The following is a 13,127-nucleotide window of genomic DNA, read 5'->3' on the forward strand; positions in this document are numbered from 1 at the left end:
CCAGGGCCCCGCACTGCCTGGGCACACGGCGCCGGGCTGCCCCCAGGCCCCTACACACCCAGCTGTGCCCCGTGCTGCCACCCACAACATGGTGCCCCACCGCAGGGTGGGGGGGAAATGGGGGGGGTAGAGCTGGCCGCCAGGTCAACAGGGTGCAACGGCACAGTGCTGCCTCCTGTTGGCTGCTCTGAGGAGGAGGGTGGGGATGGGTTTGACTGATGGCTCTGTCAGCCAATCGGAGTTCAGAATGAGGAAAAATACAGCCCTGGAAGCGGGGCGGGATCAAAGCAGGAGTGAGGGGGCGGGTGCGAGTGGGACTGCAGGCACGTCCCGGTGGCGGCGGGTGCCCTCCTGCCGGGGCGGGGGCAGCGGTGCTGCCCCGGGGCTGCTTTCCTCCAGGAGCTGCAGCAGGGGCTGGTGGGGCCGGGAGCACGGGACAAAGCGCCCTGGCCCCGGGGGAGCCGCCCTGCGAGCCAGACGTGCCAGCTGCCCCCGAGCAGCTGGGCCAGGGCAGCTGGGGGGGTTTGGGGGCAGGAATCTTTGCCCCTGCCCTGGGTCGCAGACCCCTTGTCCAGCCTTTCCCAAGCTGCTGCTTTGGGGCAGTAACTGGTCCATAGCGGGTGTTTCGCTGCCTGATGAGCATTGCGAGGCCGCGGGGTGAGTCCGGGCGGCCGCTCAGGAGCTGGCTGAGCCTTGGGGGAGGCAGGGGCAGCTGCAGGCGGCAATAGCCGCGTGGCCGGGCTGTGGGCAGGGAGGTCACGGCTGTCTGCAAGAGCTGGGCCAGGAGATCCCTAGTGTCACATCAGCTCTTGGTCAGTAGCTGCCAGGCCAGCAGGAAGCACGTGCCTCGGCTGTTGATGATGAGGTCACTTCTGCTGGAGTAGCTGATAGGCCAGCTCAGGAAGAAGGCATGGATGTTGATTGTGAGGTCATTTCTGACTGATGAAGTGACTGGATAGCAGCAGAGCTGTGGGTGGAAAGGTGACTGTGAGGTTACTTCCAGGTGAACAGTAGATAGGGCAGCAGCAGGTCCACAGCTGGGACATGTGCTTTGGAGCTCACTTCTGCCTGAGCAGCTGGTAAGCCAGGATTTGGATCATGGCTGGGGATGTTATCGTGAGGTAGCTTCTGTCTCAGAGGCTCGTAGGCCAGTGACAGGCACATGGCTGTGAAGGGGACTGTGAGGTCATCTCCTTCTGAGTCCCTGATAGGCCAGCAGCAGGCCCTGCCTGGGAAGTCCCTTGTGAGGTCACTGCAGACAGAGCAGCTGGCAGGCCAGCAGCTGGCCCCTGGCTGGGAACTGACTCTGAGGTCCCTCCTGTCCCAGCAGCCTCTGGGGCTGCAGCAGGTGCCTGGCTGTAAAGGTGCCTGTGAGGTGCCTTCTGGGTGAGAAGCCGATAGGCCAGCAGCAGGCTGTGAAGTGGGGAATGTGCTGGTGAGGTCAGTTGTGTGTCTGTCTGTGATAGGCCAGCAGCAGCAGGCCCCTTGCTGGGAACTGACTCTGAGGTCATTTCCTGCAGAGCAGCAGGGAGGCCAGCAGCAGGCACGTGGTGGAGAGATGTTTGTGAGCTCAGCTCTGTCTCAGTGCCTGGTAGACTGTGTGGAGGCACATTGCTGGATGAGCTGCTCTGAGATCACTTGTCAGTGCAAGGCTAGCACTTGGCTAATGGCTTGGGCATTTGCTTGTGAGGTCACTTCTGCCTCAGTCCTGGTAGGCCAGCAGCAGGCAGATAGCTGTGAAAGCAGACTGTGAGGTCTCCTGGGTCAGACTACTTGGTACGGCAGCAGCATGTTCATGGCTGGGGATGTTATTTCAAGGAAACTTCTGCCACTGAAGCCCTTAGACCATCAGCAGACCCCTGCTCAGCGTATGGACTTGTGAGGTTACTTACATCTGAGCAGCTGCTAGGTCAGGAGAAGGCACATTGCTTGGATATTGATGATGAGGTCACTTCTGGGTTTGGTGAGTCTGCTCAGAGGAGGAATTGACACCCACGGAGCTCTACAGCAGTAGAGAAATGCAACTAATAAATCAAGCAGATGTAGGCAATAACATTCCACACCATCTATCACAGGTTTTATTCCACTCTCCATCATCATGAATTAGTGGTGCTACATTTAAAATGTGGATAATGTTCTCTGGTAAACGTAGACATGGAGTTTGACTTTGTAGTTCTTGCTAATAACATGGGCTCACAACCTGCTACCGGTGGATGGGGGAGTCCAGCTAGAATGTTTATGCTGCTGAATCAAGGAAGTGCTGGTGTGAGCAGCGATGTTAGTAATCTCTGCTTTCCAGGGTCTGTGTGCTGCAGAACATTCTGCACCACAAAAACACCAGGCTGCTTCTGAGATTCTTCTCCAAGACCTGAGCGATATGTCTGTCCTCTGCTTCCTGGAGGTGGGAAGCCAGCAGTGCAGGGCTGTTGAGAGGAAGGGCCTGTTGCAAGGCCTTGGAGGACTGGAAGGGGATGGAAGGGCTGGAGAGTTGGTCTGTGTGTGTTTTGGGGCCCTGGGGGTGCCCTGGCTGCTGCCATGTGTGCTGCTGTGCCCTGTGTGTCCCTGCTGCAGTGGTATGTGTTGGCTGGGAACCCTCTGTGAGGGGAGGGGTGGGGGGTGAAGCGTGTCACAGTGGTGGGGTGTCCTGTGGTGGGGACAGGGGGTGGACTCAGTGTCTTGGTGCTCGTCCCAGGAGGAGGTGCCTGGAGAGAGCAGTGCTGTGCGTGGGGAGTGCCGCCAGGCTGGGGAGCTGGGGAGCCCTTGGAGGGGAGGAGGTGACTTGGCTCGCAGGGCCCAGGCTGCCCTGGTGGCGAGAGCCAGGGGTGCTGGCAGCCTGCTGCCTTCCGTGCGCTGAGGTTCAGGCCTTGAATTTGCAAAGTTCTTGCCAGGATCTACTGGCAGGTTCCAGACTAAAGGCCAGGGAGTGTTTCTGCTTGGTCTGAGATGTGAACCAAGGCTGCTTTTCCCCTCCTTTCCTCTTATTTGCTTTTTCCTGAGAGACCTTTCCCCTGCAGCAGTGTCTGCTGAAGGAGGAGGAGGCGGCAGTGGGAGATATTCATTCCTGGATGGGCTTTTTTCCTGTTGCACATGCATCCCTTTTCCAACCAGATTCCCAGCTTTGGGCAGACATTGTAGATCCTGTGTGCTGGAAGCAAGTACTTCTGCTCCTGTCAGGCAAGTTGGGTCATACATACTTCATGGTATACCTGAGACATGCAGCCCCATCTGTGACATTTTCTGGTGAAAAGCCTCCTTTTGGCAGCAGGCAGTGCAGGACTGAGGAAGAGATTTGATGCTGAGGCTCAGCACAAGGAGTGTGATCAGGAAGCACCCATTGCTGGGCAGAGCGTAGTTTTCTGCCAGGTGCCAGCTAGGGACACGTGAGTGTCTCCATTCCCATGAGTCGTTCTGTCTTGGGCCGTGGCTGTCCAGCAAAGACAGAGCAGCATTTTTGGATGTGGAGGAGCTAGCAGGCAGCTCGATAGAGCTGCTGGAAAGTCCCTGAAGGACCGTGAACGATGAGAAAAGAGGAAGAAGTGTGTTTGTCTGGATTAGTAAGACGCTGACTTTGTCTTTCTCTGCTTCTTACTTCCCCATTTTCACCCTGCACAATGTGCCGCGTGTCCCTGTAGCTTAACCCAATTATAGACTAGAGCTAGACGTATGAACAATGATCTTTAGCGAATCACGAATAAGAAAGATTACGTATGAAAAGTCTGTATGAGTATAAGTATACGTGTAAAACCTCAATAAAGGGTCTTCTGATTCACCCGCATCAGGAGTCCGTGCCTTAACTCTCCCTCAACAGGTTTCCCTTGCCAAGGCTTTCCTGACTTCAGTGAGAGGGCAGGTCCAAAGTAGAGATGGGGAGTCAGCTCAGCAGGATGGGGACAGGGTCAAGGCAGCACCTGAGAGGTGCAGGGCCAGGCACAGCCATGTCCACAGTGTCACACAGGCCATCCCCAAGAAGAAGGACAGCAGCTCCGTGGCAAGGGGGGTGAGGCCCCGCAGTGAGGCCAGTCACTCTCTGTCTCCCCTGCTCTTGTGCCCAGCACATCCCCCTCCCTGTCTGCCTGCAGCCCCTCCATGCCCACCCCGCTGCCCAGCACAGCACCAGAGCCCTGGCCCTGCAGCCCCTCCAGCAGCTCCTGCTGCCCCAGGGACAGAGCAGCCTGCCCTGAGCTGGTGACCAGAGAAACCTACTTCTCCTTCTCATTTTCTGTCTCTGAACGCTGCCCTGCTTTTCTCCTGGGACATCCCTGCTCCCCAGAGAGCCTTTCCCCAGGTCAGTGTGTCCGTGCTGGCCTGGCCATTCCTGCACCCCTGCCCTGTGCTCCCTGCAGGGCCCCTGGCTGGTGGTGCTGCTCTGCAGAGCGAGTGGCTGTGGGGTCATGGGGTGACTCCTGACTCAGCTTTGGCCATGCTGGTTGGAGTGGGAAGCAGACCCAGCTGGACAGGGATCACCACCACTGATACTGCTGGCACCTGTCTGTGCTCATGGATGGTGCTCAGAGTGACCCCAGGGCACCTGCAATAGCAGGAGATGTGTTTGGGTGGGCACCAGCTCCAGCCTGTGGTGTTTCACTGAGGCTGCAGGAATCACTCTCCAGGGCCCCTTCCCTGGGACTCCTGGGTCCCCACTGCCTCTCCTGCAATTGCAGAGCCCTCCTTTCCCCATGCATCCCTGGATTTAGTGCTCTACCTTCTGGTTACTCCACTGTGGATCACCCCTCATTTTGTGAGGCTCCACTCACTGCCCACCCCGGGCACATGCTGTCCCTGGAGATTCCCTGAGCTCTCCTGCGGATCTCCTGGAATTTCCCCTCCAGAAGGCTGGATATCTGTCATCAGCACTGTCACCTGTGGGACAGCCAAGGGCAGGTGATTCAGACATCATTCCCCATCTCCACTGGTCACTGAGAGATGAGCCTTGAATCCAGCTGTCAGTCCCTAACAGATCACCCGGGGACTCCGACCTCATCCCGTGCAGCCTGTGGAGTTCACAAGCAGAAGAAAAGGTCTTTTTGTGGTGCAGTCCCTTGGGTGTATTTTTGACTCCATCTTCTGAAGAAAGGCCAGACTTCAGGCACGTCACAGGAGAGATCTCCTTTTATTATGGAAATGTTATTCTGGAGGCCATGCCTGGCGTAAGGGTGCCCAGGGCCTGTGTTCACAGGACACATGCACTTGGAAACACGATCCTACCATCACGTTAGGAGAGTGCTTAGGCCATATACACACATGAGAGCACAGCAGGAGAGTGTGGAAGTTAGGAGAGCAGCCCTGAAAAGAGAAAGTCCTGGTGCTCTTGGTGGATGAGTCTCCAGGAAAGCTGCGGCCCCCATTTAAAGGCTTCAGTGAGGACATGCCTGATATGGCAGTGGTGGGACGGTCCTGAGGAGCAGAGGGTCTGTCCCTACAAGCTGCATCTAGACTCTCCTGCCCTCCCCCCCCACTCCACTGTGAACATTGGAGCACTGAAGAGGGAAGGGACCAGCCCACGGTGACACCTGGCTGCCACCCTTGCAGGAGAGGGGTGTGAGATCACACCCTGACTGTGGCCAGGGGAGCTGAGCTCTCCTAATGGACACGGGACCCATGGTCTCACCCCACCTGCACTCATCTGAGCCTGACTCTGTGCCCCTGAGCTCCCTTGGTGTCAGGGCTGAAAGAGACACTGCAAAGGGAAACTCTCCCCATTGCCCTGAAGACATTCGAGGGAGCTCAGACTAGCAGGCGCTGAGGTTCCCCCATCTCTGCTGATGAAGGGAGAAGCCTGGCTTCCTGCTTCAACACGGTCTCTGGGTCAGATTCAAATGAGAGAGAAGTGGCACAAACCAAAACTTTCTTTTTTTTTTTTAACTTTTTACAAGAATGTACCAGAGAAAAGTAAGAAGAAAACAGAAATGAACAATGCAGAGCCTTGATGCCAGAGGTGCTGGGAATGATGAGATGATGAACATGGGATGGTTATTGGTGCTGACTTTGGACCCATTGAACCAGTTTCCTCAGGGCATCCTTGAGCTCCTTGTTCCTCATGCTGTAGATGAGGGGGTTCACTGCTGGAGGCACCACCGAGTACAGAACAGCCACCACCAGATCCAGAGCTGGAGAGGAGAGGGAGGGGGGCTTCAGGTAGGCAAAGGTGCCAGTGCTGACGAACAGGGAGACCACGGCCAGGTGCGGGAGGCACATGGAAAAGGCTTTGTGTCGTCCCTGCTCAGAGGGGATCCTCAGCACAGCAGTGAAGATCTGCACATAGGACAGCACAATGAAAATGAAACACCCAAAGACTAAACAGGCAGTAACCACAATAACCCCAACTTCCCTGAGGAAGGCATCTGAGCAGGAGAGCTTGAGGATCTGGGGGATTTCACAGAAGAACTGCTCCACTGTGTTGCCTTGGCAGAGTGGTATTGAAAATGTGCTAGCACTGTGCAGCACAGCAGTGAGAAAACCACTGGCCCAGGCAGCTGCTGCCATTTTGACACAAGCTCTGCTGTCCATGAGGGTCCCGTAGTGCAGGGGTCTGCAGATGGCAATGTAGCGGTCATAGGCCATGACTGTGAGGAGAGAGTACTCAGCCAACATGAAAAAGACAAAGAAAAAGACTTGGGCAGCACATCCTGAGTAGGAAATGGCCCTTGGTGTTCCACAGGGAATTGGCCATGGATTTGGGGAGAGTGGTGGAGATGGAGCCAAGGTCGAGGAGGGAGAGGTTGAGGAGGAAGAAGTACATGGGGGTGTGGAGGTGGTGGTCGCAGGCTACGGCTGTGATGATGAGGCCGTTGCCCAGGAGGGCAGCCAGGTAGATGCCCAGAAGAGCGAGAAGTGCAAGAGCTGCAGCTCCCATGTGTCTGCAAGTGGCAGGAGGAGGAACTCATTGAAGGAGCTGCTGTTGGACATTTTGCTCCCTCCAGGCATGTGGGACTGTTAAAGGAGGAAAAGACAGTGACAAGTCAGGAGAGACTTCTCTGTTCAAAACTCTTGCCTGCTCTCACAGACACCCTGAACGCGCGCGCACACACACACACACACACACACACACACACACACACACACACATTGCTTTACTCCTTTTCAGCAGGACCTTCCTTCAGCTCCATGCCTGGAGCTCCAGTTCGTGCTGGCTGAGTCTGCCATGAGGAGCAGGGTCCTCTGCCCATGGGCTCCAGAGGGGTCAGCCCTGCTCGAATGCAGAAGGGCAGTTTAAGTTCTTCACCTCCAGTTCTGAGGCATTTTGACCACGAAAGCAACAGCTTCACTTTTGGGGGGCTTGTTTGTTTGTCCGTCTGCTCTGCAGGGTAGGAATATGCAACCTCTCCCCTGCTCTCAGTGTGAAGACTAGTGAGGCCTGAGAGGCAAAAGCTCTCCCTGTGCCCTAGGACAGAGCCAACACACTCGTCTCCATATCAGTCCCATTCCTAGATGCCTTGGGCATGCACTTCTCTCAGAGGACAATCTCAACCAGAAGCTGCCCTTAAAGGAACCTGGCCTGTGCTGACAGTGGTGTCCACTTGCAAAGCACAGATCTCCAAACCCACCTCCTGTTCTCAGCTCAGATGTTCCAAGAGTGATGGAGAGGGTGTGACATAGCACAAGGCTCCAATGATCAGAAGAAGGACTCTGTGATGTGGCTCTGGTACGGACAAAGAACTCAACACTCAGTTTCTAGCCAAAAACACACAGTGCTTATTTCAGCTGCCCACATGCAGCCACCCGCAGCAGCATTTCCATTTCCTTAGCACCTCTGTGGCTTGTGCATGGGACATTCAGCTATCACACATGTCCTACAGAAGAGCTGTGCCCTTCTGGAGGGCAGCACACAGCCCAGCAGCACACCACAGGGAGGGTCAAGTCTCTTAAAGGCGGGTCTAGAGAAAGGACAATCAGCTCATTGCCCAGCCCCACAGCCTGCGCTGCTTTGAGCCCCAAAGGCAAGAAAGGATCCTTGTCCTCTCCCTCCATTGGAGACAACTCTGCAACAGGAACCACAGGGTCTGTGTCAGACTCTGTAGCAGCAAATTTCCTCCCCAGAAAGCCCAAGAGCAGGAACAAGAGCAGCCCAGACAGGGAGAGAAGCAAGGAACACCTTGGTGCTTCTGCTTAGGCTGGCAAAGACAGAAAGAGAGAGGCACACTGACGAAGGCCTTCCCCTAACCCAGCCGTGCACACCACCTCCCAGATGGAGACATCACAGGGCGGTTGTTCCCAGCCCCTTTGTCATGTTTTAGGAAATGGGCATGTGGCAGGGGAGCTGCTGCTCTCCTCTTCTGGGGCTCTGGCTGACAAAAAGGCAGTTGGTATCCTGGATCCTGTGGCCTTGAGGGCAGAGGGCTCTGCTGGGTGGCAGAGGAAAGGTGAAGGGGGCTTGCTGAGGGGAAAGCATCTGCACTGCAGGGGCTGGCAGAGAATTTCCTGCATCCCAGCCTCGCATGAGGTTTCTGGCGGCAGTTTCCTTTCGCTCTCTGACCATCTCTCTGCTGCTTGGAGATGTCCTTGCTGAGAGTTCTTCCTCTGTCCCCACACAGACCCATGCCACTTGCTGGGCACTCAGCTCAGCGCTACGGAAATCTCCAAGCAGCAGGAAACTGCCCAGGAGCAGTTCCCTTTTTCCAGGTGTTAAAGAGCAAATCAGAGAATTTCTGATGAGACTGGCAAGGTGATGCTGGTGCTGACTGTAGGCTGAGGGGTTCTGCAGGCACTTGCTGAGATTCCTCACAAACCTATTCATCCTTCAGTGTGGTGAAGAGGCTTGTTTCAACCTGACTGCTGCATTTCCATTCCCACCATGCAGAGACAAGTCCTATGGAAAACTCCACTCTCAAAATGTCCTCATGGTGAGCTGGAGCTGAGAGCAGCCCTGACCCATGCAGCACGATCTCAGCAGGAGAATGAACCTGCCCTGCCAAGGGTCTCCCCTCTCACCCAGAGCTTCTCCCCACAGCACCATGGGGAGCTCCCCGGGCAGGCTGAGTGCTGGTCCTCACAGGCAGCAGAAGCACTTCCCTGGGCACACAGCACCCTGGGGCGCAGGGACACTGCTCTGAATTACAGCCCTGCACAGACCTAGGTGCATTCTGTGGCTTCACATCCCTGCAGCCATCCCTGGGAGAAGGGAACCAGATGCCCTGTGCCAGTGATGGTGTGGCAGGAAATCCCTGCTCTGAAGCATCTCCTCCTCCTCTGCAAAAGAGAAGCCAGCAGAATGATCCTTAGAAACCCTATCAGTCACGGGAAGGGCTGCATTCAGAAGACCTTTCCAGGAACTGCAGTAGTCTTGCTCTACAGACAGAGACTTACTGTACAAAGATCGGTGAAGATTCCTCCCACAAGCAGCTCTCCTCTGTCCTCCCACTCCACACTGCCTTGCACTTCTCTCTGCCTTCTCTCATCTCATGTCAGCAGCAGCAGGCAGTGCCCGCAGCCCTGCTGCTCTGTGCAGAGGAGCTGCTCCTGCACACAGCTGTGTCTGTGCAGTGCTGCCAGGTTGCCAGGAGCTCCCTCCATCCCAGGAGCCTGGCCAATATTAGGAGCAAAGGCCCAGCTAATGACATGACTTTCTCTGTCCCTCGTGCTCCCTCCTCCTGGGAAATGTTCACTGGAATAAACTAAAATAATCACCTGTTGTCCTTTCCTAAAGAGTGGAGAGGGATGGATTCCAACATTGCAATTTATTTCATCAGAGGATGGCTACCTATGAAAGGTGGAAACGTCCCACTCTGGAAGCTCCTATTCCCATCTCTTAACCTGGCAGGACACCTAGATGGGGACAAGAACAGAGTTCATTTTCTCATTGTTCAGGTCTTAATTCCGATGAGTCAGTGTGGCCTGCTCAGGCTGCTTTAGAAGGCCCTAAGATAAGGTGGGATTCAGCAAACTCCCGTGACCTCCGCAACCACACAGCAGGTGGGAGTCCCCTTGCCCAGGCTGAAGTGAGCATAACAGAGGTGTCTGCATGGGATCTCCTTGTCTAAGCTCCCATTGTAATCACTGGAGATGGAGGGTGGGAGCCAGTTGCTCACACACAAACACCTGGGGACATTGGAAGAGACAGAGGTGGTCCAAGGCATGTGCCAGTGTCTGCTTGCTCTGATGGAGCAAGTGTGAGATCTGCATCCTTCTGGAGCATCAGGTGGGGGCCAGGTGGGAAATTTCCTTGGCCATCTGAAATGACACTAGATGCCTACTACAAATGAAGCTCATCTCACTAAGAAGCTTAGACATATGAAGATCCCAATGTTACAAACAGCTATTGTAATTCAGGGCAGACACTTGGTGTAGTGACATAGCAATAGGCCTGCAGGGCCATGTCGGATGCCTGGGGTGTCCAGCACAACTGCATGTTTCAGGCAGATACAGCATGGGACCTGCAGAAAAGCCATGCTCGTTTGGAGTGGTTGCTGGGCAAGTGCCCCAGGGCATCTCAGGTTTCCTGTGCCCAAATGAATGAATCCCATCACTGCCTTTAGGCAAAGTCTGTACTGTCTGCATCCAAGTGTGCTGCATAAATGGGAGAGGCACGTCACACCAAGCTCTCCGCTCTAGTCTCTGCACTCTCAAACCCTTCTAGCACTCCTCCTCCCAAGCCTCTTCTCACCCCCTCAGATGAAAGGAACAGGGAATGGGCTAATGATGACCTCAAGGTGGCTGGATCACAGGCTGCCCAGGGCCAGGGACTTCTTCAGTGGCACCTTGTCCTTCCTGGAGATCAGCTCACATCTGTCACAGGCCCCATGGTGCTGTGAATCAGCTCAGGCAGCAAAACCCTCTCCTGGCATTTCTCCATGGGCCAGCTCTGTTTCTGCCTGACCTGGGCATGGCAGGGTTTGCTCTCTTAGTGGGAACCTCCTTTCACCATTACATTGCAACCTGCTATCCATGCCAGCATGTCACCACTTGCAATCAAAGCCTTTGCATACATGAGATCCTTGGTAACGTTTCCCATGACAAATCTTCAGTCAATGCCACAGCTGAGGTGCTGAAGCCAAAATATGTGCAAACATATGCAGCTTGTCACAGGAGTGCCACATGGTTGGAATAACTGAGATGCGGTGGGATCACTCACATGACTGGAGTCCTTCAATGGCAGGGTGCAAGTTCTTCAGGAGAGACCACCAGGGAAGATGAGGAGGGGGATGCCCTTTGTGTGAAGGGGCATCTTGGATGTATGGAGCTCTTCCATGGGATGGACCAAGAGAGGCAGCTCTGAAGGGCAGAGGAGGTCAGGAAAGCCAGCAGGTCATTAAGCACCCATCAGACACAAGAATGCTCCATATGAACAGTTTGTGAAATTAGTAGGCATCTCTGGCCCCCAGCATGGCTAAACAGGGAGCTCCCACATGAGCTCCAGGGCAATAAGGCAGCATATGGAAAGGGGAAGAAGGGAGAGGCTGCAAAGGAGAAATTTAGACATATTGTTGAGCAAAGTAGGGATGGTGTTAAGGACGCCAACACTCCCCTGGGATAGACACACCTGCAGCGGATGTAAAGGACATGAGGAACTTGCAAGAACTCATCCCATACAAGTCTGTGGGACTGGATGGCTGGAGTCCATGGACATGGAGAGAGCTGGCTGCTATGACAGCAAAGCTGCTCTCTGTCATCTTTGAAAGGTTGTGGAGATCAGGGGAAGTCCCAATGTCAAGAAAAAGGATTATGCTGTGCCATCTTCAAAAAAAGCCACAAGCACAACCTGGGGAGCTGCAGGCCATTCAGCCTCACTCTGGTGAGGAGTGTGTCATGGAGCGCATCCTCTCCGATCACATTTCTGGGCACATGAGGGAGAAGAAGGTGCCTGGGAACATCAGCATGGAGTTACTGAAGACAAATCATTCCTGACCAACTTAATTGCCTTCTGTGATAAAAGACCTGCACTTGTGGAGGAGAAGGGAGGAGTGGATGTCCAGTAAACATCCAGAGGGGCAAAATGCTGCTTGGATGATCGAACTCAGAGGTTTTTCATGAATGGGTCACGCTTTACCAGGAAGGCGGGTAAAGGTGGAGTATGCAGGGGTATGCCCGGCATCCTGTCCTGTTTGAAAGGCTCATCAGTGACTGGCAGAATGCAAATCTCATCATACTTGTAGATGGCATCTAATTGGTGGAACAGTCATAAGCTTGAGGGCTGCCATTCAGAGGACTTCAGGAGGCAGGAGGAATGGGCAGTCAGGAACTCTGTGAAGTTCAACAAGGACAAATGCCAGGTCCTGCATCTGGGGCAGACCAACACCCTGCAGTGATATGGGCTGGGGCTTCCCAGCTGGGCAGCAGCTCTTTGGAAAAGGACCGGGGGGTCTTTGTGGGGAGGAAGCTGAACATCAGCCAGCAGCCTGCCCTGGCAGCAAAGGAGGCCACAGTGTTGTGGGCTGCATGAACAGGAGCACAGCCAGGAGATGGAGGGAAGTGATTATCCCCCTCTACTCAACACTCGTCCGAGCCCACCTAGATCTTGCATCCAGCTGGGATCCCTGTAGAAGAATGATGCTGATGGCATGGAGTGAGTTCAGTGGCAGGCCCCCAAGGTGGCTGTGGGCTGGAGAACTTGCCCTGTGAGGAGAGGCTGAGGGAACGGGCCTTGTTCAGCTGGAAAAGGAAAGGCTTTGCAGGGGACTCATAGCAGCGTCCCAACTCAAGGTTACCACCAATAAGGAACCAGGTTTTTGCAGTGACTCATGGCAGGAGAATGAGAGGCAATGGCTATAGGCTGACTCAAGTGAGGTTAAAATTAGATATAAGGGAGAAAAATCAAAGAGAGTAATGAAGCATTTGAAGAAGGGTCCAGAGAGGTTATGGACTCTCTCTTCTTGGAGGCTTGCAGGACACAGCTGGACAAGGCCCTCAGGAACTTGGTGTGAATTCTGTGTTGATCCTGATGTGAGCAGGAGGTTGGACTACAGACATCCCAAGGTCCCTTCCAGCCTAAATGATTTGGTGATTCTGTCATCTCTGGCAATAGCCGCTGCAATTCTTGCAGGCAGGAATTCCTTTTCTGCATGTGGGTTAGCACCAGGTTTGGCCTCCTCAGAGCCAGCTGTTCCTAGTGGTGGGAGGTTTCCTCTTGGGCCTGAAAGGTTTTAAGGTCAAAGTTTAGTTATGAACAACTGCTTGTCCAGAGTGGACCCTCC

The 13,127-nt window shown here is 54.6% G+C and overlaps 1 protein-coding gene across 1 annotated transcript; it reads right to left on the minus strand.

Moving 5' to 3' along the window:
* Positions 1–5,970: 5,970 nt before the first annotated feature.
* On the minus strand, positions 5,971–6,561 carry LOC135324012 (olfactory receptor 14J1-like). The gene has a single exon (XM_064499446.1). It carries the CDS (start codon positions 6,559–6,561, stop codon positions 5,971–5,973), a length of 591 nt encoding a protein of 196 aa, XP_064355516.1.
* Positions 6,562–13,127: the final 6,566 nt, after the last annotated feature.

The sequence above is a fragment of the Dromaius novaehollandiae genome, chromosome 30, assembly GCF_036370855.1.
Source record: "Dromaius novaehollandiae isolate bDroNov1 chromosome 30, bDroNov1.hap1, whole genome shotgun sequence".
Taxonomy (NCBI): domain Eukaryota; kingdom Metazoa; phylum Chordata; class Aves; order Casuariiformes; family Dromaiidae; genus Dromaius; species Dromaius novaehollandiae.